The sequence below is a fragment of the Neopsephotus bourkii genome, unplaced genomic scaffold (assembly GCF_033783945.1).
Source record: "Neopsephotus bourkii isolate Nb327-2 ecotype Australia unplaced genomic scaffold, CSIRO-AGI_Nbou_v1 NB_1637, whole genome shotgun sequence".
Lineage (NCBI taxonomy): Eukaryota > Metazoa > Chordata > Aves > Psittaciformes > Psittacidae > Neopsephotus > Neopsephotus bourkii.
This window is the reverse complement of record NW_026902112.1, coordinates 9,170,221-9,194,039: the sequence shown is the minus strand read 5'-3', so window position 1 is coordinate 9,194,039 and position 23,819 is coordinate 9,170,221. Positions and strand designations below refer to the sequence as shown.

Sequence of the window (23,819 nt, the reverse complement as noted above, 5' to 3'; positions counted from 1 at the left end):
ATCTCTTTGTTTTAATCTGTGGTGCTTTGGAGTTGGCTTTTTCGTGTTTGAGGGTTTTTAATTACTCTTACTTCTTTATGGATTTTTTTAATGTTGGAAGAACAGGGTTGCACTGTTGGTAACCTGATGTTTTCCAGATCTTTTGAGTAGAAAAGCAGTGTCAGCTGGGATAAGCTTTCTAATCTTGATATTACCCATTGGTTTTTCCTCTGGAAATAATGTTTGTTTTTCAATCACTAACCAGAGATTTGCAGGTAACTTGTATATGGAGGTATTTATTCCTGTTTTTAAGCCAGTGGAGTAAGGAACAAAGCTAATCATACACTCATGGAATGGTTAGGGTTGGATAACAGCTGGGTAATAAGGAAATAACTGATCAATATCTAGATCAAGTATTTAATTGTCTGAGCTTTGTTTTGTGCTATCAATGAAAAAGCAGTATTTGTGTGCCCCTTTGATGCATGTATATGCAAATGGGCATGCGCATACAGAAGTATTTGTGATGCACAGAAAGAGAGTGGTGCATTTCTGAAGCAGGAATTGGTTTTGCAACTCTGACAGTAGATTTGCTGTTTTCTGTGCATGCCGTATCATAAAATGTAGTACTACATATATGCCAGATAAGCAGGAAACATTAATCTTTGTCTCTAGGGCACGAAGGGCTCTTTCCTAGGGCTCTAAGGAAACTTAATTCATAGCTTTAGGTATCAAGAATGTTAGAGAAATAGCCTGCTGTTGTACTGTTAAAAGACACAGTAGTGGCAGTGATGGAATCTTAAATTCTAGAAGTACACTGTAGTGATAGGAGAAGGGGGAATGGGTTCAAACTCAAACAGGGGAGATTCAGGTTAAGATATAAGGAAGAAGTTCTTTATTGTGAGGGTGGTGAGGTGCTGGAATGGGTTGCCCAGGGAAGTTGCGAATGCTCCATCCCTGGCAGAGTTCAAGGCCAGGCTGGAGAGAGCCTTGGGTGACATGGTTTAGTATGAGGTGTCCCTGCCGATGGCAAGGGGTTGGAACTGGATGATCTTAAGGTCCTTTCCAACCCAAACCATTCTCTGATTTCAACAAATTAGGTTTAATCTCCAGTAAGCTTCATTTGCTTAATAACATTTATCAGCACAAGTGTTGGGAATTACATGAAGTAATGTCTTATTTTAATACTTGATTTCCAACAGATTCCCACTTCAGCAGGAGAATGGACAAACAGTTGAATGCACTGTAGCTCAGTATTTTAAGGACAGGCACAAATTAGTTTTACGCTATCCTCACCTTCCATGTTTACAAGTCGGACAGGAGCAGAAGCACACATACCTCCCTCTTGAGGCAAGTATACTTCTGGTTAATACTGATGTTGGGAGAATGGGGGGGTCAGAGGCATATTAGCTCAAACCTTCTTTCACTGACAGGTGAAGATAACCCAGCAGTCTTTGCATGATCTGCATTATAGAGTAATCTCATTAATTGTTCTGGTTAATACTGGTATTGGGAGAATGGGGGGTCTGAGGGAAAAGGGCTCAAGTATTGAGAAGCTGATTTTTGACTAGCCAACTTTCCAAATTCTCTAGTGCAGCAGTGAAAAGAATACAACAAATCGAACCCCTGTTACACTGTGCTTTCTAACTTCCTTTGTGGGGGGGATATTTCAGGTGTGCAACATAGTGGCAGGACAAAGATGCATAAAGAAACTCACTGACAATCAAACTTCCACTATGATTCGAGCAACTGCCAGGTCAGCGCCTGACCGTCAAGAAGAGATTAGCAAATTGGTGAGTGGTCTATTGAAAATGAGTGAAACACAGTAATGGACTTCATTTTATTGCCATTAGCAGATACTGAATGGTTTGGGCACTATGCACAGGTTATAAGCTCTTTTTTATAATCCTTTGCCCATTAATATGAGAGAAATATGTTCTCCCAAAACATTTTTTTAAGTGTTCTTTTGCGGGTGCTTTATTTCAAATTTTGAGGCATCCATGTATCCAAGTGGAGTTAACAAGAGGTTCTGAATGCACGGCATCACCTATATATCAGGGTATGTGCCCAAATGCAGGTTATCTCAGATTTAGATCATAAAAAGAACTTCTTTTTGTGCAAAAGATGTCTAATTCCTTTGTAATTTCAGATGCGGAGCGCGAGTTTCAATACTGACCCTTATGTTCGTGAATTTGGAATCATGGTCAAAGATGAAATGACAGATGTGACTGGTCGAGTCCTACAGCCTCCTTCCATCCTCTATGGAGGCAGGGTACGTGGAAAACATAGTTTGCAATCTGTGATAACTTCTGTAATATGGTGGTTCGAATTAATTATGTTGAATGTAATGAGACAATGAATATAAAATTGTAATGTTTAGAATTTAAGTGTAAGCTTTGAAAGGCCTTAAATGTAATGGCCATTTTGCATCTCCCTCAGTTGCTTCTTTATTTCTGAAAGGTTAAAAATCCTTAAGGTAAAGTTCAGAGGAAAACGTGTATTTTTCCTTCACACACTGTTCTGTTGTGTGTTGCAAGAAGAAACCTGTGAGTAATGATTCAGGTCAATGTGTATGAGAACAGAGACAACTTCAATTACTTCTGTTTCTATTCCTCTCTTAACTCTGAGATCTTCTGAACTTCTCACTGGTTTTGTGTGTTCTGGGTGGCAGCTGTGTTTAGGACAACTGTCTTCAGGTATCTTCTCTGTCAGCAGGTTTTCCTCTAGAGCCATCTCTTCCTGTTGGAGTATTTACTCACAGGTTTTGTTCTTTACAGTGGCTTTTGAGGTGGCCTTTCCAACATGATCTTGCTGTTGTGGTATCCTTCAAAAAAACGTTGGGAAACACAATTTTCTATCAATTCTATAAACATGTCTTGGTTTTATGCAAGATGAAATATTGATAGCTGGGATAGCATCATTTGTGGAGGCCTCTGATGAACCTCTTCTAGATCATATCTGGAGAGGGCCTACAAGGATGCAAGAGAAGGACTCTATCATAGAATTGTAGAATACTTGGGGTTGGAAAGGACCTTAAGATCATCCAGTTCCAACCCCCCTGCCATGGACAGGGACACCTCACCTAAACCATGTCACCCAAGGCTCTGTCCAACCTGGCCTTGAACACTGCCAGGGATGGAGCATTCACAACTTCCCTGGGCAACCCATTCCAGTGCCTCACCACCCTCACAGTAAAGAACTTCCTTTTATCCAGTCTGAACTTCCCCTGTTTAAGTTTTAACCCATTACCCCTTGTTCTATCACTACAGTCCCTAATAAGGAGTCCCTCCCCAGCATCCTTATAGGCCCCCTAAAGGGGGACCTGTAAGGGACTGTAACAATAGGACAAGGGGCAATGGGTTTAAATAAGGGAAGTTCAGGTTAGATATAAGGAAGAAGTTCTTTATTGTGAGGGTGTTGAGGCACTGGCACAGGGTGCCCAAAGAAGTGGTAAATGCTCCATTCCTGGCAGTGTTCAAGTCCAGGATGGACAGAGCCTTGGGTGAGGTGTGAGGCGTCCCTGCCCATGGCAGGGGGTTGGAGCTGTATGATCTTAAGGTCCTTTCCAACCCAACCATTCTATGATGCACAAATGAGACTGTTACCTCCATAAACCGCCAGTGGGAGAGGATCTCGTGTGTTCTACCTAAGTCTCTTCAGACAAAATTGGGCATACTAGCTCAAACCTTCCTTCACTGACGCGTGAAGGTAACCCAGCAGTCTTTGCATGATCCGCATTATAGAGAGTGCTCTCATGAGCTATTCTGGCAGCAGGGGAACAAGAGCTTAATGGCAGATGAATGATGGAAATAAATGATGGGGGAGGTAACGTCTTCAAGAGACACAACTCTTTTGCAAAATGAATTATGAAATTTGTGTGGGTGTCGTGAAAAATACCCCTAACTTTTAGCTGTTGCTGCTAAATGAGAAGTCAGACGTCATGGGAGCTCGTCTAAAACATCTGCAGGATACTCCTACCTTGTAAGGCACCTAACATCACCAGAGTTACTTCAGTTGTCTCAGTATATCCCTTGTCCTCGAGATAACCCATCAAAGTAATGTCTGCTTGATGGGAGAGAGGAAAAGTGTTGTGCAGGTCAAAGCTGAATAACTGATCGTCTTTTGTGAGCTTGTTCACATTTTTTGCCATAGGGATTGTGTGAATGACATGAAACCACTGCCTCTACTTAGTCATGTTTAAAGGGTTTATAAAACTAAATCTCTCCGGAAGGTTCACTGAGTGGTTGTAAAGTCGCTGTGGAAGTAGCATTACATACCAAGTGTGAATCTGATTGCTATCTGTATGTAATTTCTACCTGCTGCTGATTTATATAGCCAAATAAAACCATCAGCAATAAAAATGAACAATGTGAGCTTTATTTTTCAGCAAAATGATTGCTACAGTGATAAAATGAACTTTATAAGATAGGATAGATGTTTGAGGAGTGGAGACAAAGACTTCAGAATGGAAGTTGCCTACTAGGTGGAGGAAAGTAGAAGCAGGACTGGTTTATGTTAGCTTGAATCAATTTTTGCCTTAGTGTTTAGTTTTCTTTTTCCTTGCACTTCCAGAATAAAGCAATTGCTACACCAGTTCAAGGAGTCTGGGACATGAGGAACAAACAGTTTCACACTGGAATTGAAATAAAGGTTTGGGCAATCGCGTGCTTTGCTCCCCAGCGCCAGTGCACTGAAGTTCATCTTAAGTAAGTGTTTTTCATAAGATCGTGATTTTCTTATTTATTATGTATGGAAATACCATAATCTCACTTCTTAGAACATGTGTGCTGTTAAATTGTTTAATGGATGACAGTCAATCTTTAACAGCGCTTCTGAAGTTCTGTCTCATTGCCTTGAATGATGCCACTATGATATCAATTAATCATCATTAAATCCTCCATATCAGACTTACCAAAGTGATTTACACTATGTGGCAGGTTTTCTGACAGTGAGGGCTTAGGGCATACCTTAAGATTAGAGAAAGGATGTAATTATAAGTGTTTATTAGGGAGTATTTGTCAAGTGTGAAAGCTAACACGTGTGTTGTCTTAGATTCTTTTCCGGCTTGTATGGCATAGATTTATTCATGCAGAACTTACTTAAAAAGAAAGCTTTAAAAAGCAATCTGACTGTTGTCCACAACCTTCTACCTGTTAGAGTATCTGTAATGTGCAAGTTGCTGCATTTGCAAGATGAGTAGGACTAGTTGTTCAGTTGACTTTGAGTAGTTGAATGAAACTTCCAGATTTGGTTTAATCTGTTTTGGGTGGAACATGAAAACCAAGTTCTTTCATTCATTAAAACACATTCCATGTAACATCCATGAAATACATGAATGTTAAAAGTGACATCCTGGAGCAACCTGGTCTAGTGGTAGGTGTCCCTGCCCATGGCAGGGGTTGGAACTGAGTGATCTCTGTATCCCCTCCAACAGAAACCATTCCATGAGTCTATGAAAATCAGGTTGTCTCTGGTTCTGACCAGTTCCATCAGAGAATGACTTATATTTGCACCATCCTTGGAGAAGGTTCATCTTAATGTCCAGAGCACACCTTTTCTGTGATAACCAGCAAGGTTTCCTTGTGCATTATTACTGATGTTAGTTCAGTTCACTGAGACACAATTGCTGGTAACTTCTGCTGGTTGTTTCCTCAACAAAATAAAGGAGGAACTCCCAACATTCAGGTAGTGGTGATACCACATGGAAGTATGGTAGAGCAGGCTATCCAAAGGATCATCATTGCAGTGTTTTGGCAGAAAGTAGCTTACCTCCCACAGAAAGATCAAATAAGGTGGAATTTGCTTTGGAAATGAAGTTTTTAGTAATAGTGTCATTTATACTCTGTATTTCCTCATCTTCCCCTGTCTTTCCTTCAGGGACTACATAGGGATAATCAATTTAAAGATGCACTGGAGGAAATTCCCAGCTTTTTGGACAGCTCGTCTCTGCAAGTTCAACAGGGCTGTTCCATTAAAAATAAGAACAAAAATCAAGGTGAATTTTGCTACCTGAGGATAAAGTGTGTTCATTTCCATCCCTTAGGTCCTTTACAGAACAACTAAGGAAGATTTCCAGAGATGCAGGAATGCCAATCCAGGGGCAGCCGTGCTTCTGTAAATATGCCCAGGGAGCTGACAGTGTGGAGCCCATGTTCAGACACCTCAAGAACACTTACACTGGGTTGCAGCTCGTGGTAGTAATTTTGCCAGGAAAAACACCAGTCTATGGTCAGTAAGTGCAAGTCCTGTGTGTGTGTTTCAGACACAACTTCGTGTCTCTTTGGTGAAGCAATGAGAGAAGTTTAATTGTATTTTAACTACATCAATTCCATTTAGGGAATGGGCTATAAATGATTTTTATTCTCCTTGTGCTGTGTGATGTTTTATATGAAGTCCTTAATTCTTTTCATTAGTTTTGTCTATGCTTTTAATTTGCTCTTCCACATTCTTCCTGTTGGCTGCATTTGAGATGCAATGAGGGAGAAAGCTAAACGAGGGCTTTTGTGAAATTGATTAGATTGATATGTCGGGGATTACAATACATTTTCTATAACTTGTGTGCTCAAATTCCAAGTGATCGAAGAAGTAATGACCTCAAGAATCTGTGCTTACTCATGCCATCACCCTTTGGCAGAAGAAGCTGACTGAAAGAGAAGATTCGTGCCAATCACTTCCTTTTCCTATTTCAGTTTTTTAACTCTTGGGTTGTGAGGATCAGATGGTGAGAACTCAGCAACTTCAGCTGGTCTTTGTGGAGGCAAACTGACACTTTACATAGTGCATACACATAGGTTTTAGTATGATTTAGATAAACAGTGCATTTTGGTTTTCAGCTAGCTTTTACTATAGCAAGATTGGTTGGTTTCCTGTCCTGCCTTCCTCCTCCTTTCACTTACCTTGCCCAGTTGCAGCACCATCCACTATTTTCTTCTGTAGCTTCATGGACTATCTCTTCTCTAATGGCTCAGATCTACCAAGCAGCTGCAGATTTGGTTTATCCCATCCCTCGCAAATTTAATACAACAGAAAATAATTTCCTAACTTTCTTCTCCCAAGATTATCTCATCTAAGATGAAAATAGAGATTTAAGAAGGAAGCTTCCTTGCAAAGCAAGTGGCTCGTCTCTAATTTGTTCAATAGAAATTCAGTGCAAAATGACATTTTCACTTTTCCTGCTTGGCATTAAAAGGGGACTCTTTACTTAACCACTAAGAGGATGTGGTACCACTCACATCTGCTTTCCTTGTCATTATCTTTAATTACAGTTCTTGCTGCCCCCTCTAATCATCTCTCTTTGTTTTCTCCCTGTATTCTCCCATGCTCTTGCTCTTCCTATAGCCACAGTCTTGTATTTTCTCCTCGCCTCACCCTGCTCCTCAGAAAGCCTCTTTCCATCTCCTGTTGCCAGAGGAAGGGCTGCATCTTTTCTAAGCCTGTCTTGGAGCCTGAATGTCTTCTGAGTATGGCTCTTTTAAAGCCTTTAAGCCTTACTTTTGTTGTTAACAATAGGATTTGTTTTGACCTTTTGAACAATACAGTTCTTAATAAGTTCCTTTTGGAGATTTTATGGGCCATCTTTTGGTGAAGTGGCCACTTCTGCAAGTGGTGAACTGATAAACTGTTGGCTGAATGTTACTTAGCACATTAATATGAAGTTTGTGTCACTGGTCTGGTGTTTAAGAATGAAACAAGTGCTTATCATCATCATACTTTTCACATTACAGCTCCATTGGCCAAAGGCTTTTCCATACTGATAATAAACCACTGTTATTCTAAAATTACAGTTAGTGTCATTTAAAGAAAAATCATAGTTAAAACAAACCAGTGGTGCCTTTTAATTATATTTAGGATCCAGTGACTGTGCTGTTGGCAAGTGGAGCAGGACACATTGAAGGCTGGGTTTGGGGGTTATGTTTCTCCATGTTCCTTTAAGCTTAAAGACCACTTTGCTAAATCTCTGTGTGTAGTCCATTGTCACTGAAGGTCTCTTGTGTTGTTTGTCTTGCCATATGCAAGTATTTATTGGTCGTAATTTGTTCTGCAGCGGAGGTGAAGCGTGTTGGTGACACCGTGCTGGGAATGGCTACGCAGTGTGTCCAGATGAAAAACGTGCAAAGAACAACACCACAGACTCTGTCCAACCTTTGCTTGAAAATCAATGTCAAGTTAGGAGGTGTGAATAACATTCTACTGCCACAGGGAAGGTAAGCCAGCTATCAGAGAGGAAGGGGGAATTGTAGTGTAAGGAGAACATAGGTCGTACTAGGATAACTAGGTGCTTCATCTGTTACCATAGCACTGTAGTTTATGTGACTCTTGGGTTACAGAGACTGGAGAGGAATATGTGTTCCAGTTGACATCTGTAGTAACAGTGTTGTTATTTCAGTCTGACCATTGAAGTGTACAGCTTCCACTTGAATGGAACGCTTGTGATGTTTTACTTGCCTTGAGTTTTCAGAAGCGAATGGTGACTGTCTTGAATAGAAGTGCCTTTTACTTATAGTTTGTGGTCAAGATTCTTTGTTTTATTGTATATCTTCACTTACATAGACATTGAAAAAAACAAGCTGGGAGCAGAAAACTCTTTAACTGGTTTTCAGGTCCAGTTTACCTTGCAGTTTCTTAATATTACATTGATAAGTCCTAGTTATACTGTTACTATGTTCCGTGAAGTTCCTTTGATACTACTGAATTGTGTATCTGATGTGTCACTGAAGTCCTGCATGGAGGTGAGTGGGAGTGAAATATATATATTTTTGTAAAAAAGGAAAGGACCTTGCTGTTGATACACAAACCAGATTTAGTCTTTGTCTGAAATCAAATGTTCTTAAACTGAAAGTAATTAAAAGCTTTACTGAAAAATCAGTGACAAGAAATCCTAATGGAAGAAAGCAAGATAACAGCTTTTGGCTATGCAGGATAGAGGAGCAGTGCATAAAGAGATAGAAAGTCACTTGAATCAAAGCAAACAACTAGGTTTTACATCAGTAAAAAGATGGCATTTTGCTATCATTGCATTTCAGTAAGTAGAGGGAGCTCAGGGTAGGATCTGCTGCATCCTTCTTGGGAGCCTGTTTTAAAGAAGTCGGAGTTCTGTTTGGCCCAGATAAGCAAAGTTTCACTTCGATATACTTAGGCTCGCCAGAAGGTGAAATTAAGAACTTAGGGAGGAAAAAGAAGAACATGTTATCAGAAGGGATATATATATTGTTTGTTAAATCCTGTTTCTTGAGCTAAATACACTCAGCCTGGGTTGTGTGCTTGCTGCAGGCTCCTGTTAAATAAAATCCTTATATTACAGAGCATGAATTAGAGAAAGGCACAGTGGGGTGTTTGGGTCTTTGGTTTTAGTTTTGTTTCTCAGAAAGGAGCTAAAGATATTGCTGTGGAAACAAAATAGAAGCACACACACATCATATAAGTAGTTCTATGCTCCTTTTTCATAAACATAAGGCCTCTGTTAAGTGGTGTGGGTTGACAACAATAATGTGGCCAGAAAGGTGATTTCTGTTCACTGTACCAAGGAACTGCATTTGTGAAAATGGAGTTAAGGGGGGGAAAATGGCACCACTACACACCACACCTGAGCATTCTGGAAAAATGCAGGATTGGGATATTTAAACCAGAACTCTGTTATTTTCTGTTGGTAGAGGGGACGGGAGCAGAACAGCTTTTTATTTGTATAATTGCATTGTGAGTTCCAGTGCTATAATTACCTTCAAATGCCTTTTTAGAGAAGGTCTGAAAACAGCTGAATGTACATCACCATTCCCCACACACCCACATACACAGATTCTGCTGGCCTAAGATTTCTTGTTTAAAATCATTTTATTAAGGAATAGAGTTGAAGTTTAAGAAGCTAAAGAGCTGAAATTTAAAACTTCCAGTCTAGTCTTTTGGTGTTCTACCCCTGGTGCAGTGATTGATATCTTAAAGGTTTGCTTAAAGCCTTCATAGAATCATAGGATTGGATTGGAAGGGACCTTAAGATCATCCAGTTCCAGTCCCCTGCCACAGGCAGGGACACCCTCCACTAGAGCAGGTTGCTCCAAGCCCTGTCCAGCCTGGCCTTGAACACTGGCAAGAATGGGGCAGCCACAGCTTCCCTTGGGAAAGGATAGTTTTCTTCAGGATAATCTACTTTTAAAGTAATAGCTATGATACCAAGGCCAGTTTGGATGTGCAGATTGTTCACTAATTCACTGCAAGGGTATAAAGTGCAATTTACCTATTTATAATATGCTTTATTAAGCATAAGCTTTGCTGCTTTTCCAAGTTTTCTTTCTCTTTGATCAGACCACCAGTGTTTCAACAACCCGTCATATTCCTTGGTGCAGATGTAACTCATCCTCCAGCTGGAGATGGAAAAAAGCCTTCCATTGCTGCAGTGAGTAAATTGTGTAATGATCTTTAACCCCCGCTCTGTCCTGCTGTTCATCTCCAATGCATTTCATTGGTTTCAATTCTTTTGTGGTCCATTTCTTCTCTCCAGTTATAGTGTTATAAATGACTTTTCTGCAGGGATCTAATAAACTTCAGAGAACTTGCTCCATTACTAATTCCTTACATGTGTATAGTAGCTTGTAAAATGCCTGGGCTGCTGCTACATAGAGGAGCTTTTCTATTAGCTGCTATTTATCAGCAGCAGTAATGAGTTGGTGCATGTTTAAATCTGCTTATTCAGCAGTTAAAAATGTTAAGACTTTATCCATTACTGCTGGGGAGCTGGGTTGGCTTAGTTGTAGTTTTGGGTGATTGAAGCTTCCTCATACCACAAAATGTGCAGTAATCTCTTGGAAATGCTGGGAATGAAAATCTCCGGGGAATGGCCTTTGACTGCATGATGCTAAAACACCTGTAGTGCCTGCTCTGGCTTATTGAATAATGAAGCTGTTTGGTGCAGTATGTTATCTGTGGTGCTAAATACACAAATAACTGTTTTAAAAGCCTTCCATTGGCAAGCAATTTGTGTTTTAACTGACTTGCAGGGTGTGAATTCGACTCCATCTTTGCTAGGTCAACCACTTAGTTTACAAGATACTGTTAGAAAGCAAGTGCACTTACCTCATGAAATACCTTTAATAAAGTGCTTTGAGGGGTCTGATACTAAGCATGTTCTCCAACAGGTTGTAGGAAGCATGGATGCTCATCCTAACCGATACTGTGCCACTGTTCGGGTCCAGCAGCACCGCCAAGAAATCATCCAAGATTTGGCTGCCATGGTCAGGGAGCTGCTTATTCAGTTCTACAAATCAACTCGATTTAAACCAACTCGTATCATCTTCTACAGAGATGGTGTTTCCGAGGGGCAGTTTCAACAGGTTAGGTTTTTCTTGTTGAGGTTTTGATAATGTAGGTTTCTGGTAGTAAAGAAGCTTTATGTAATTGGAGTTCTGAAAAGAAGTATGCCCTCTACAAATTAATTGCATTCTAACCAAGCAGAGCAGGGAAACTGCTTTCACATCTTTCATGAGCTTTGTGTTTAATACTTTCCTTCTTTAAAGTCATGGAATAATAAAATGATACTTCAGTTTGCATTATTTCCCTTTGGAATATTTTCCCTTTGAAATTCTTCCTTTTGCAAAATTACAAATGATCAAATATACTTCTAGCAGTCAAGTTAAGTTCAGTATCTGTGACCTGCCCAAGATACATTAGTCCAGCTGTACCCCATTGAACTTGGACTATTTTGAAATGAAAAGTGTAAGCTACTTTTCCTATTTTTTTAACCAGGATTAATAAATGCTGTATTTTCACATTGTCACTTTTAATTCATTCCTGACGAAATTCAACATATACCTTCTTGTAATTCTTTTGTTTGCTTACAAGTACCATATTTTATGAAATATTTTCCTTTATGGGTTCAAACTGAAACAAGGGAAGTTTAGATTGGCTATAAGGAAGAAGCTTTTCACTGTGAGGGTGGTGAGGCCTGGAACAGGTTGCCCAAAGAAGTGGTGAATGCTCCAACCCCGGCAGTGTTCAAGGCCAGGGTGGACAGAGCCTTGGGTGACATAGTTTAGTGAGGCATCGCTGCCCATGGCAGGGGGTTGGAACTGGATGATTTTAAGATCCTTTCCAACCCAAACCATTTTGTGATTCTGTAAATTTTAAAGATATTTACATACACTTTCCTCTATTTTTATGTGTAAATTTAAAGATACAGAATTTAGTGAATTTCTCAAAATCTAAGGCAAAGGAAGTAAAGATCACTTGGTAAACTTGAGTTAATAAAATAATCTTAGTATGAACTTTTGATAATTTTTTTTCCCGTTTTTCAGTGATTACTTTATAATTAATCCAAATCCCAAATAACTGCTTTTTGTTCTATTGCCTTTCCCTTCTCCATTCTTACTGATGCCTGCAGTCCTGCCCGGAGACTTCACAAAGCTGGGAAAGAGCATACAGTTGAGCAATTCTGGATTGTATCCCTTGTGCTAGCCTGAAAAATAATGAGGCTGTTGTATATTCACCAGCCTAATTAAATGTTCATTTGTATTTGGCAGTTAAGAAGATTTTGACATTCAGCTTATTAGTCCAAGCCTTGTGCTTGGAGCTGAACAAATATGGAACCAGCTCTTTGCCTGGCTCAGGAAACTGGTGATTTAATTTGTTCTCATTAAGTGAAGAGATGAGAGTTTGATGCTGCATGCTTTGACATCTCATTACTCTGAGTGAAGAAAGGAACATGATAAATAAGAGTCATCTGTAGATAAATAGGAGTAAGAGATAACTATCTTTCGTATTTATCATGCATCCCTGTGTTTATGTTTCAGGTCCTCCATCATGAGTTGCTGGCTATCAGAGAAGCATGCATTAAACTAGAAAAGGATTACCAGCCTGGAATTACTTTCATAGTTGTGCAGAAAAGGCATCACACCAGACTCTTCTGTACAGATAAAAATGAACGGGTATGTTCTAATTGGGACCAGCAAGTATGTAGCAGGCAGCCAAGTTCCCTGTTACTTACTCCATGTTTGGGTAGTAAGACACTTGTTTGAAGAGCTGCATAATACAGTGGGCAAAATCTTTTTACCTGGAAAGGAAAACCTTCATTTTGTGTCCCATATAATAAACTGCTAAGAAACTTTTATGAACCATCAGCAGGATTTGCTTTTCAACAAGTCTGTTCAGCCTTTAAGTTTATCAGTTTTCAGGCTTCTTTTCCTTAGTTTTACTGTCTGAAGATCCTCAAGGGTTGAGATTAATCTGAGTAGTGAAGGGTTTATAATGCAGATGTTTACATCTGGAGTTGTAGGCACTCTGTTGCAAATGGAGATCTGTCTAGTATTTCCAACTGTGCTTTAAGGCACATTTCTTGTGATTCTAGCACTAGTGAGTTCACTGGTTTGGTTGCTGTTGACTAGAGAGTTACTCTTGGGTTACCAGCAGCTGTAGACACCTGCAGAGTAGACAAATTATTAGGTAAGGTGAACCCTACACTTTGAGCATACTTTCTTTTCCATTATTGCTACCTTTAAGGTATCTTGGGTGTCTAATGTCAGACATGTGGAGTTTGTTTTGGTATCACCTTTGGTACCAGTACAATATTTGTAGTACTGAAAATCTCAAATGGTTTCATGAGTGTTTCTCAGCTGTTACTGTATCTGTGTGAGGTACAGGTAGAATTACTTGATTCCACCTTTCTGGGTGGAGAGGAGATTCCTCAAGTCTGGGATGGAGTCATTGCTGTAAGTGAAGAGTTCCCAATGGCAAACCTCTTTTCACAGATGAGTTTTTTCATGTTGTTCTTCCTTCTGTCAGGCTTCTCTGTGAGCATTTGAAGCCCAGTAGGATTCAAGGCAAAAATAACTTTAAATGCTGCCATGAAGGTGGTTTTTATATTGATAACGTACTATGATAACAGTTGTTAAGCTGATTTTAAAGAGTATTATAAAGTTCTGCTTTTAAGTAAAGTGGTTTTGAGGGAACAGGAGGCCTATCTTACAGGTGTCCTCTTTCAGGTATAAACAAGAAACGTTAGAGGAGAATAACCTGTCCTGGGGTAGGAAGATGGAAAGAAATTGACATATGAGTTGCATGAAATTCTTTTCACATTAATCAGAAAAGCTAATCTGTGGATTAAAACTGAAACAGGGGAAGTTTAGATTGGATATAAGGAGGAAATTCTTTCCTGTTAGGGTGGTGAGGCACTGGATTGGGTTGCCCAGGGAAGTTGTGAATGCTCCATCCCTGGCAGTGTTCAAGGCCAGGTTGGACAGAGCCTTGGGTGACATGGATTAGTGTGAGGTGTCCCTGCCCCATGGCAGGGAGGTTGGAACAGGATGATCTTAAGGTCCTTTCCTACCCTAACTATTCTATGATTCTATTCTATGATTCTAACTTCTAAGAAGGTTTTGCAGCTCTTTTTCCCCTCCATAGTAGAGATTCCAGTTTTCAGTTGAGCAAAACTTCAGTTATTTCAGTTTTGCTCATTTTTTTCATTTTGCTTTTCACTATTTTTGTTTTCTCATGGTTTTTCCTTACTATGCAGCTGCAAAGGACAAACTCTGTGTGTGCCTTATTGTCTTGGCATTTTCTGTTCACACAGGTTGGAAAAAGTGGAAACATTCCAGCTGGTACCACAGTGGACACAAAAATCACCCATCCATCCGAGTTTGACTTTTACCTGTGTAGTCACGCTGGTATTCAGGTACTGCACTTTGTGTGGGATGGTAACCTTCAAACACTGGTTGTTGGTATTTTCTGTGTTCTTTGCACAGGAGACAAAGGGTACAACTTTCATGTGTGTGTTTCAGCTTCTGTGCCATCCACAGTGCTCTTCTGTCATGATTAAAGTCTAACAGAAACGATGAAACTAAGTAGTTACAAAGCATACCCTGCGCATTTAGTTTATTGTGCTTCTCTCCTGTGTACTGCTTTGAATGGTCGGAAGTGGTTGGACTATCTTGCATAGCTGCCTCTTTCATTAAGATCACTTAAAATGTGCATCTGGTTCCTAGGAAACAACTACATTTAGATAGTACCATTGTAATTTCACGTTTTCTTGTGATTTCTACTTCCCAGTCAGGAGCAGAAGCTATTAAACAGCAACAGTACTGAATATGCTTTTATCCAGAGTTTTAAAATTTGACTGTCAACAGGGTCACAAGTTAGATTGCTGTGAGCTGTTAATGTTTTGCCTAAAGATACTTTATACGATGGCTTTTTGTCAAAGTTGAGTTTACAAGACAAAAGCTCACTTCCATAATATCACTTAATTTCAGTAACAGGGATGAAATCCTTGAAAACGCAATCCTATCTGGAAATGCAAAGGGATTAGTTCTGTGGGGGGCAAGGAGGGAGGTGGTTTGCCTTTTTAAAGCAAAACTTTGCTGAAGGATGTGGAATTGCTCACACATGATTTTTGAGGAAGGGTCTGGTTTTACTGCAGTTGTCCTGCAGAGGTGGGAACGTAAAGAGCTGTGTTTGAAATGCTGACATCCTGTGTGTGATCTGCCTTCAGGGAACAAGCAGACCTTCTCATTACCATGTCCTCTGGGATGACAATCGTTTCTCTTCAGATGAACTGCAGATTCTCACCTATCAGCTGTGTCACACGTATGTACGTTGTACTCGTTCTGTTTCCATCCCTGCACCAGCATATTATGCTCATCTGGTTGCCTTCAGAGCCCGGTATCATCTGGTGGATAAGGAACACGATAGGTAAGTTACATAGTTTTGAATTATAACAGAATTGGAAAGGAAGCAGGAAGGAGGTGGGCTTGCTAATTCTGGGGTCAGTAGTATCCTCAGCAGTTCGAGGGTAGATTTGGTCTTACCACTGAATGATAACTGTGGAAAAAGGCAAATGTTCCATTTGCTTCTGTGCTTCTTTTGCTTTCAGAACCTCAGTGGTGTTTTAAGGGTAATTAACTTCTGACCATTCTATTCAGAACAAATGAATGAAACACCACCATATGCAAGGACAGGGGGATTAAATAGGGTTTCTCTTCCCTCCAACCTTTTTGTTCCCCCCCCCCCCCCCAATCTCTTGCAGTGCTGAAGGAAGCCACACCTCCGGTCAGAGTAATGGCAGAGATCATCAAGCACTTGCTAAAGCAGTTCAAGTTCATCAGGACACGTTGCGCACTATGTACTTTGCTTGACATGTTTTAATGTTTAGCGACTCAGTACAATACAGAGTTGGATTCACATGAGACCAGCTGCACTTAGACCAACAGTTGCCCAAGCTACAGTGACAGCCAGCAATGAGTGATGCATCTGAATTCTTTTCCTTTCCCATTTACAAGCAAGCCTTCCGTCCAGAATTTCAGACTCGATTATGAACTGCATTCTTGTACCAAACCCCACTATTGTTAGAAATGTGGTTTGCCAAAAGTCTCTAAGCTGCTTGCTATAAAACAGACCCTTATTTTATAATTGAATCAAGAGCTGTGATCTCAGGGCTTAGGGAAAAAAAAACAAAAAAGCAACCCCCAAACCTCCTCATTCAGTTTGCTATTCATTGAATTGCTTTTAATAATTTGGACAGATCTAATTCATACTCAAGTTTGGGCTAAAATACCATGAATTAGCTTTTAATACAAAGGAAAGCAAAGCATTTTTTGGACTCTTGATGAAGCCTTGATTATTCTGGATGCATTTACAAAATTGTTATTTTTCAAAAGAAAAGAGTGACAAAATCCTGGTTTTCCACTGTCTTACAAAGATCCTGCTCTGTGTGTCTAAGGGCAAATGTATTTTCTGAAGCTTGTTCTTGAATGTTTTTTATTGTGCTGCATTTGAAAATGTTTTTCATAGACTTAAGAATTTTAAAGCAAAGACTGAACTCATACCTAAGCTTTTCATAGGTCCACTTGGATTGGCAAAAGACAATGTGCCATTGAAAACCCGATTTGTAAGGAGTTTTTTAGAATCACACTGACAGCTAACGTTAGGGTTTGTCATCCAGGACTGTGACATTTACCTTTCCAAAGTCTTTAAAGAATACGGGTCTGTGGTGAGAAATACAGTACAATCCTTTTTCACTGTTGTTTGAGTTAATGTAAATTTTATATATGTTTCACAGTATTAATGTGATAGACTAGATGCTATTATTTATTTTTATTTACTAAGGAGTGCTCATTATACTTCTGTTAACATATCAAGAATGCTTTGGATTTGAAAATGAAAATGTTATCATGGGGACATTACTCTTCAAGTGCAAAAATATGCAATCAACTTTGGGAGAGTTCAGAGATCCAGGCAGTGTATATTGTGTAGCTTGTAACTTGTAGAAAGGCTTTTTAAGCGTGCACGCGACACAGCAGGTTGTACCTGTGCAGTTCAGAGACGCACACAAGACCAACATTCTACATTCATTCAAGCACAAACCAATTGTATGTTATTTATATGTTGAGTATTGGTGAAGCAGGACCTCTGGTAGAGGAGAGTGGCTCACTGTGATTGAGACAGAAGTCAGTATCTATGCAGTAAAGAGAAATCTTAGGAAACTGAAGTTTACTTATGAAGGGAGATGAAACTCTCTTCGTTATGCATAAGGTCAATAGTAAATGTGAGAGTTTTGCCATTCTCTTAGGAGAAGCAGGAATTAAAACTGAGCATTGTTAGACAAACGCTTCTGTTAGTTTGCACACTGGATTCATAACAAACCATAATACATACGTAAACCATTGCACTAATGATGATGCCACAAGCAGAAAATGGAAGAAGCCCAAGGAACTTGTTTATGCTGACTTGATTTTGTTTATTTTCTTAGATAACTGAAGTAACATGCTATGAGGCAGGTTTTACACGTCGTTCTCTTCCACTGATCCATTTTGCTTCACCTTTTCCCTTCTCTCTCAGCAGATGCTCAGTCACTGTTTTGAATACATTTACCTCTAGCCACTCAAACGGGCGAGTAGCTTTAACCAATACAGAGGTCTGTGCCATACAGCAGATAAACTCTAACCAGTTGCTGTTGAATAAGCTAGAAAATGCCCAACCTTTGCTGCATAAAGAGTTTTAGGTACATAACTTTGTGCAAGATCAGATCTTCACCTTGTGTGTTGTTTAGGTGAAATAACACTGTAAAACCTATTAATAGGTTCATTGTATTATTCTAACTTGGTGATTAGGCTGCTGGGTCAGATTTTCTTCTTGGTCATAGTTATGTAAATCCAGGTTTTAAATGTAAATCCAGAGTTTAAATGCTGGTATAACAGAAAGCAAATTCCAGGTCACATTGTCCGTCTTTCTGTGTTCCAGCCTTTCCATGGTGGATGTGTGGCACTTCTCTGTGCGTTTGCTTGAGAGGTTTCATACTTCAGTGAAGATTTTAATTTGGCAGAGTTTTATATAAGAATTATTTTTTATATGAATTATTCTTAACAAATAGGAAAAAAAATCAACCCTTTTAAGACTCCATTTAGTTTATTTGATGTTTGTTATGCAGAGACCTCTTGGATGTGAAATTCCTTCTCTGCCCTCTCCGTGCAGATCTGGAATAGTAAATGGCTTATGCAGGTGGTCAGATGGAGTGGGGAGGGCAGAATCTGTCTTGACCTCAAATCTTATCTCTCAAGCAGACTGTGGACTTTGCTGCATCCTGTTCAGGATGCAGTCTTTGGGCTGGAATACTTGTTGCAGCTCCTTGTTGTGAGAAAAGAAGTATTAGGCAGACACTTAATCTGAGAGTAGCCATTGTCTGTGTATGCTCTTGGAAACAAGGAATTTTATGTAGCTTTCCTTCCCTGAGCATGAAGAACTTGGGATGGTTCTGTGCATTTCAGGCTAAGCACATTTTTACCTTTTACAATTGTTTTAATCCTCTTAATACTGCTAATTCTTTATGGCTTTATTTCTCCCTCCTTTCCTCTCTCCTCCTTCCCCTGCAAGTGGTGAATTAGTGGATAATTTAAAGCCTTTTTCTAAAAACATATTGATAAAAGTTTATACTCTGAAAAATACAATGTGCTCTAAGTCCAGCAGCTACCTTTTTGGGAACACTTTTAGTATAAATTACATATTCAAAAGTGTCTCCTGTCAAGAAACCCTACCAGAGCACCTAAACCCATACTGTTAGGGTCTTTTTCTTTCTTACCTCCCATGTGTCTTGTAAGAACAGCAATATCTCAGGTAAACATACAGCTCAAGATGTCTCTCACACACATTCCTGCTGTTGAAGTTGCAGCTGAGGTAGTTAACCACTAAGTCACTATGCAGTTCAGGTCAGCAATAACCAAATGTGCGTTACCCTCTGGCAGATGGGGTTTTAATCATCCCTTGCATGACTTCCATTGTAAGAGATTGCTGAGCAGGACCTCATCCCTTGCCTTCCTCCTGCTCTTTATGTTCCTGGCAATGACCTTGTCCTTGAGTTCAGCCACTGATGCGGGTTGTCCTGGTGCTTAGAAGTGACAAAACCACCTTATTTCCCATGCAGGTGTGAGCAGTGTGATGGATAAACTGATCACTGCCAGTACCATGCCATTTCTTGAGTTTTAAAGGAATGTGCTTGAGAGATGAACTGAGTGCCTGCTCTGGGTTTAGTTTTCTCTGATTCTGGTTTTCATGGAAATGGTAACACTGTTGAAACAAAAAATATTCCAAGATTGAAAATTGGTTGTGGAATCTGTCTTCAGAGAGGCTCAGACTTGGCTGGATGGGTCCTGGCACAGTCTCAGCTCGCTGGACCTGCTTTGGGCATGTGGCTGGACCAGACATCTCTAAAAGAGCCTTTCTGAAGCATGGGGTTCTGTGGCAAGAGCAGTTGCTCTTTGGGAGGTGAAAAATAGTATCAACAAACATAAAATACTTAAAAATTGTCCTTTTCATCATTACTTTTATATTACGTGCAAAACATTACACAATAATTGTTTGCTTGGGTTTGGAACTTTCTGTTCCTGTGGCTGAACAGAAGAATAAAGTGTCCACCTCTTCTAGCACCAGGGAACACCTGAGTTGATCCTTAGGAGGAAATGTATTGTTGTGAAATGCTGAAAGTAGGTGGATTTGCCTCTGTGTTTATATGAGTTTGGCATTCAAGATAGCCCTATGCAATCTTATCACTTCTAGTGTGTGTCTATGCACTGATGTATGGCGTGAGATCACTTGTTTTTGTTAGAACTCCTTATTTTGGCTTGGTTTGGTTTAGATTGTTTCAGCAGTCGTATTTGGCTTGCTGAATCACAATCAATGATCTTCCATCTTTCCAAAGCTCTGGCACATGAACTTCCTCCTTTCTAGATCTGTTGGGTTTTGGGTGAGTTTGTTGTTTGCTGCAATTGTTAGGGAAAGGTGTGTCTTAATCTGCTGGAGCCAGTGTGGAGAATTTACGGGCAGTTTATGCTTAAAACAAGAAATCCTAATAAATACTTCCATAATCCATAACAAATACTTCATCCAGGCCCCCAGGCAATGTGTCCTGATTGTAAAAGCAAAAAGGTTGTGAAGGTTTAACTTCAGTTCTGACTCTCTCAGTAATTCCCATGGCCCTTGCCCATTTTTAACTTGCTCACATCTTAGTGGATCACTTTTATAAGTAAGACAAAGAGATCGTATTTCCAAAAGGATTTCTACATTTCAGCTCCTGAAGGGTAGGTTCTTGTGTGCCCACTTGCCTTCTGAAATGACTGAAGTTTCTAATTGAGTTGAGAGGCTTCTGAAGCTGTTATCTCAAGTCAGATGTACATGCACAAAGGCTTTCTGTTCAGCAGAAAATCAGGAGGGCTTTGCACCTTGTTGCCAGTGCTGCTGTCCTTACTGCAGCGGTAGGTTCCTCGAATACGGTGGTCATCTGCACCTCCCCTGTAGAACCCCCAACATTTCTTATGCCAGCGAATCACTGGAATTTAACTGAGAGCAAGGGCAGGAGGAAGGTCTGTGTTAACATCCCCCAGCCAAATAGAATGGGTTGTTGTAGGGTTATTTTACTGTACCTGTTTCTTTTTGAGGAAGAATGTTGGTATTTGAAGTGTGAACAGGTTGTTTCATGCTTATTCAAGACCACAAGTACTAGAAATGCAGCACTGGGACCTTTGGAGATTGAGATAGACACATTTGCCTCTGGATGTAACCAAGTTGAGCATCTGGTGGCATAAATAGCCCAAAGGAACTTCTTTCTTTTTTAAGAGCTCTTTTACACATAAACTAAAGGAATGTAAGGAAAGTTCTCATCAGTATTTTTCACACTTGATACCAATGTAATAAAATCACATTCTTTTCCTAGTTTTTTAATACTTTTCTCCTACAGTAGCATCTCTTATTGTGTATTGATCCTGCCAGTGTGGCTTTCTCAATTTCTAATGCAGGGCAGTACATTGTTTTATTACTTTTCTATTACATTTGGTAACATGCTTCTTGATGCATACATGCAGTCTTTTCTAAGGAAAACTTCAAGTAGAAGGTAATTGCACTGATTATTTTGTTTTTAAACTCCCTTTTTACTGTAAGACTTACTTCTTTTTTGCATCTGCTGTAGCTGTTTGACATACTGTAAATAGTGCTATCTATAGCAAATACTGAAATGCTGTGGATGCCATTCCTTGTTGTTCTTGCTTTTTGGAATACTGCCATATTTTCCAGTATTGAGATACGAGCTTTGGGTTTTAAATGTTGTTATACTTTCTGTTTGCATCATAGAATGAATCCAAGGGCACAGTTGCTTTATTACAGTGGAAGTATTTAGGGTTCATCTGAGTTTATAAAGTATTTCTTCCTTCTTTATGCACATTTCTCCCACACTGTAAAGATACAAGGACAGGTTTTAAGCCATCCATGTGCTTGTTATCTGTGCAATGTTTAAATGCCAATCTTTGATATCACTGTTAGATAAGTTATAGCATTAATGTAATATCCATACTATCAGCTGCAGTTGTCACATGTATTCTGTGCTTTTTCCAACATCTGATTCTTGTGTCATATGAAGAACCGGTCTGTGTGGCAAAATTAGTGGAATATTAGGGGTTTGGGATCCAAGTTGCAACGTCTTGCTCTCTGTCCTTCCATGGGTGTGAGATTGTTGAGTGCAGTGAATGTTTCAGTGCTCTGAACTAAGAAATAGTGTTGTCTCTCTGATTGCCCGCATGAGACAGCCATCGATCTCCTCTCCATCAGTTGTTGCGTTTCGCTTCTGTAACCCTTGGAAACAGGAGAGACCTAAACTCCAGCCCCATTGTTTAACGTTAGGATGCAGAACAGCAAATTTTGCCTCCTGTTTCTGAGGGTTAATGACTGGAAAGATGCATTCAATTGAGATGGTTTTAATCTGAAAGTTGGGGAGGGAGGTGTTGTGTGTGCTTGGTGTGGCACCTAATCAGTTTTATCTCATTTAGTGTGTGTTAGTTGCTTTTTCTGTGTTGTTTCTTTGCCTGAAGTGTTAATATGAATGTAATGGCTTGGCCAGATCACTACAAAAGGTGGTTTTGTGATACTCTCTAGTATCAAGCAGATGCAGTTAAAGGCTACCTCCTGTATTCTTCCACAGATGAATTCATTTTTAAAGTGAACCTACTGCTAAGCAGCCAAAATATTCCCAAACCAACTATTTGTACTGTTCTGTTTCTTGCTAGTGAATTAGCAGTGCCATACTGTGATCTTGGATGGCTGCTCGTTGTTCCTTCTGTCTTCCTAAGGTGTAGATGTGGCTTGTTGGGTGTTAAGAAGGTATCAGAAGTGGTAAATCAGACATGTGGCATGGTCGCGTTTGGTCAGGGTTACTCGATAGCAGCAGCTCCCTCTTCAACCTCTCCCCTCACTCGCTGAGTTTCTAAGTCTTGTTTCTAAATGAGAAATGCTTTGTATTGTAGCTATTGGCCCAAAAATGTCACGTTTTCACGGAAAATGACATGAAGGTGCTTGAAGTCTATTTTGAATCTGAGGCAAAAATTATGTATTGAAATATTTTTGTAAGGTATTATTTAGCTAAGTTGACACAAGACTGTAACACTGAAAATACTGCATCATTCCCTGCTCAGATCGTGATAACCTTTAAAATGGGGAAACCAAACCACCAAAACCCCACCCCAAACTCGAGTATGTTCATGTGGTGACTACTGAGTGTCAGTTATATGCAAAGCGTTGGCTGTAACTCAACCTCGAAATAAGTGCACACAGACAAAAGGTGCTTTACCTGACCTGAAATGAAACTGTACAAAACTGTGTTAACACATCCCATTTTGTTTACAGTGAATCCAGACAAGCTTCCTCATGTCACAATTAACCACTCTGCTGACAGAAATACTACCTGTTGAAGCACAACGCACTGGTGTAGTCTAATAGCAGTGTTAGAGTTTATTCTTATTTCTTATTTAAAAGTAACTGGGCTTTATGCTCCAGACATTGGCATCTCAGAAGTGAATTTGCTGGGATTATATGCTACCTGCAATTTCATCATCTTCATCTTTGGGTGTAGACACTAATGAAGCTTCTTGATGGCAGGGGGGATTGATGTTCTGACTTCCTGCAGGCCAGTTCCTATTGAGCAGTGGTGAGGGACTGAATAAATCAGCTCAGTAATAGCTGAATGGGGTAAAATCCTGGAAGTTTTGTTCAGTTCTCAGTTATAATTTAACAAAGCTCCTCCCAAAAGCATGAATACAGGGGTTTGCTGTAGGGTAAGTGGCTGCTTTTTGGACAGTATGTCACTACATCTTGTATTACAGATGCATAGACACTATTGATGTTGCTGTGGCCTGGAAGGGGTTTCGTGGTGCAGGTGTGCAATACCACTTCCCTATGAGAATATTCTGGGGAAACAAGAAGAGTGGGGTGTTGTGCTTTCTAGACCAGGTCTGCAAATCCAAAGCAGTATTGGGAAGGAAGGAGCCCTGTGCCAGGGGGCTCGTCATGCCTTTTTAGAAGAGAAATGCCATCTGTGCTATGCCAGTTACCCCATC

The 23,819-nt window shown here is 39.9% G+C and overlaps 1 protein-coding gene across 4 annotated transcripts in view; it reads left to right on the top strand.

Moving 5' to 3' along the window:
• The window catches only part of AGO2 (argonaute RISC catalytic component 2), a 54,643-nt gene extending 37,098 nt beyond the window's left edge, over nucleotides 1-17,545 (top strand). For all 4 annotated transcript variants that reach the window (XM_061374160.1, XM_061374159.1, XM_061374161.1 and 1 more), the window contains 12 exons: nucleotides 1,179-1,326; nucleotides 1,650-1,769; nucleotides 2,126-2,248; nucleotides 4,549-4,682; nucleotides 6,020-6,204; nucleotides 8,021-8,180; nucleotides 10,273-10,363; nucleotides 11,103-11,297; nucleotides 12,753-12,887; nucleotides 14,528-14,629; nucleotides 15,443-15,642; nucleotides 15,977-17,545. In XM_061374160.1, coding sequence (XP_061230144.1) covers nucleotides 1,179-1,326; nucleotides 1,650-1,769; nucleotides 2,126-2,248; nucleotides 4,549-4,682; nucleotides 6,020-6,204; nucleotides 8,021-8,180; nucleotides 10,273-10,363; nucleotides 11,103-11,297; nucleotides 12,753-12,887; nucleotides 14,528-14,629; nucleotides 15,443-15,642; nucleotides 15,977-16,085 — 1,702 coding nt within the window. In that variant the 3' untranslated portion in view covers nucleotides 16,086-17,545. The remainder of the gene's footprint in view (nucleotides 1-1,178; nucleotides 1,327-1,649; nucleotides 1,770-2,125; nucleotides 2,249-4,548; nucleotides 4,683-6,019; nucleotides 6,205-8,020; nucleotides 8,181-10,272; nucleotides 10,364-11,102; nucleotides 11,298-12,752; nucleotides 12,888-14,527; nucleotides 14,630-15,442; nucleotides 15,643-15,976) is intronic.
• Nucleotides 17,546-23,819: the final 6,274 nt, after the last annotated feature.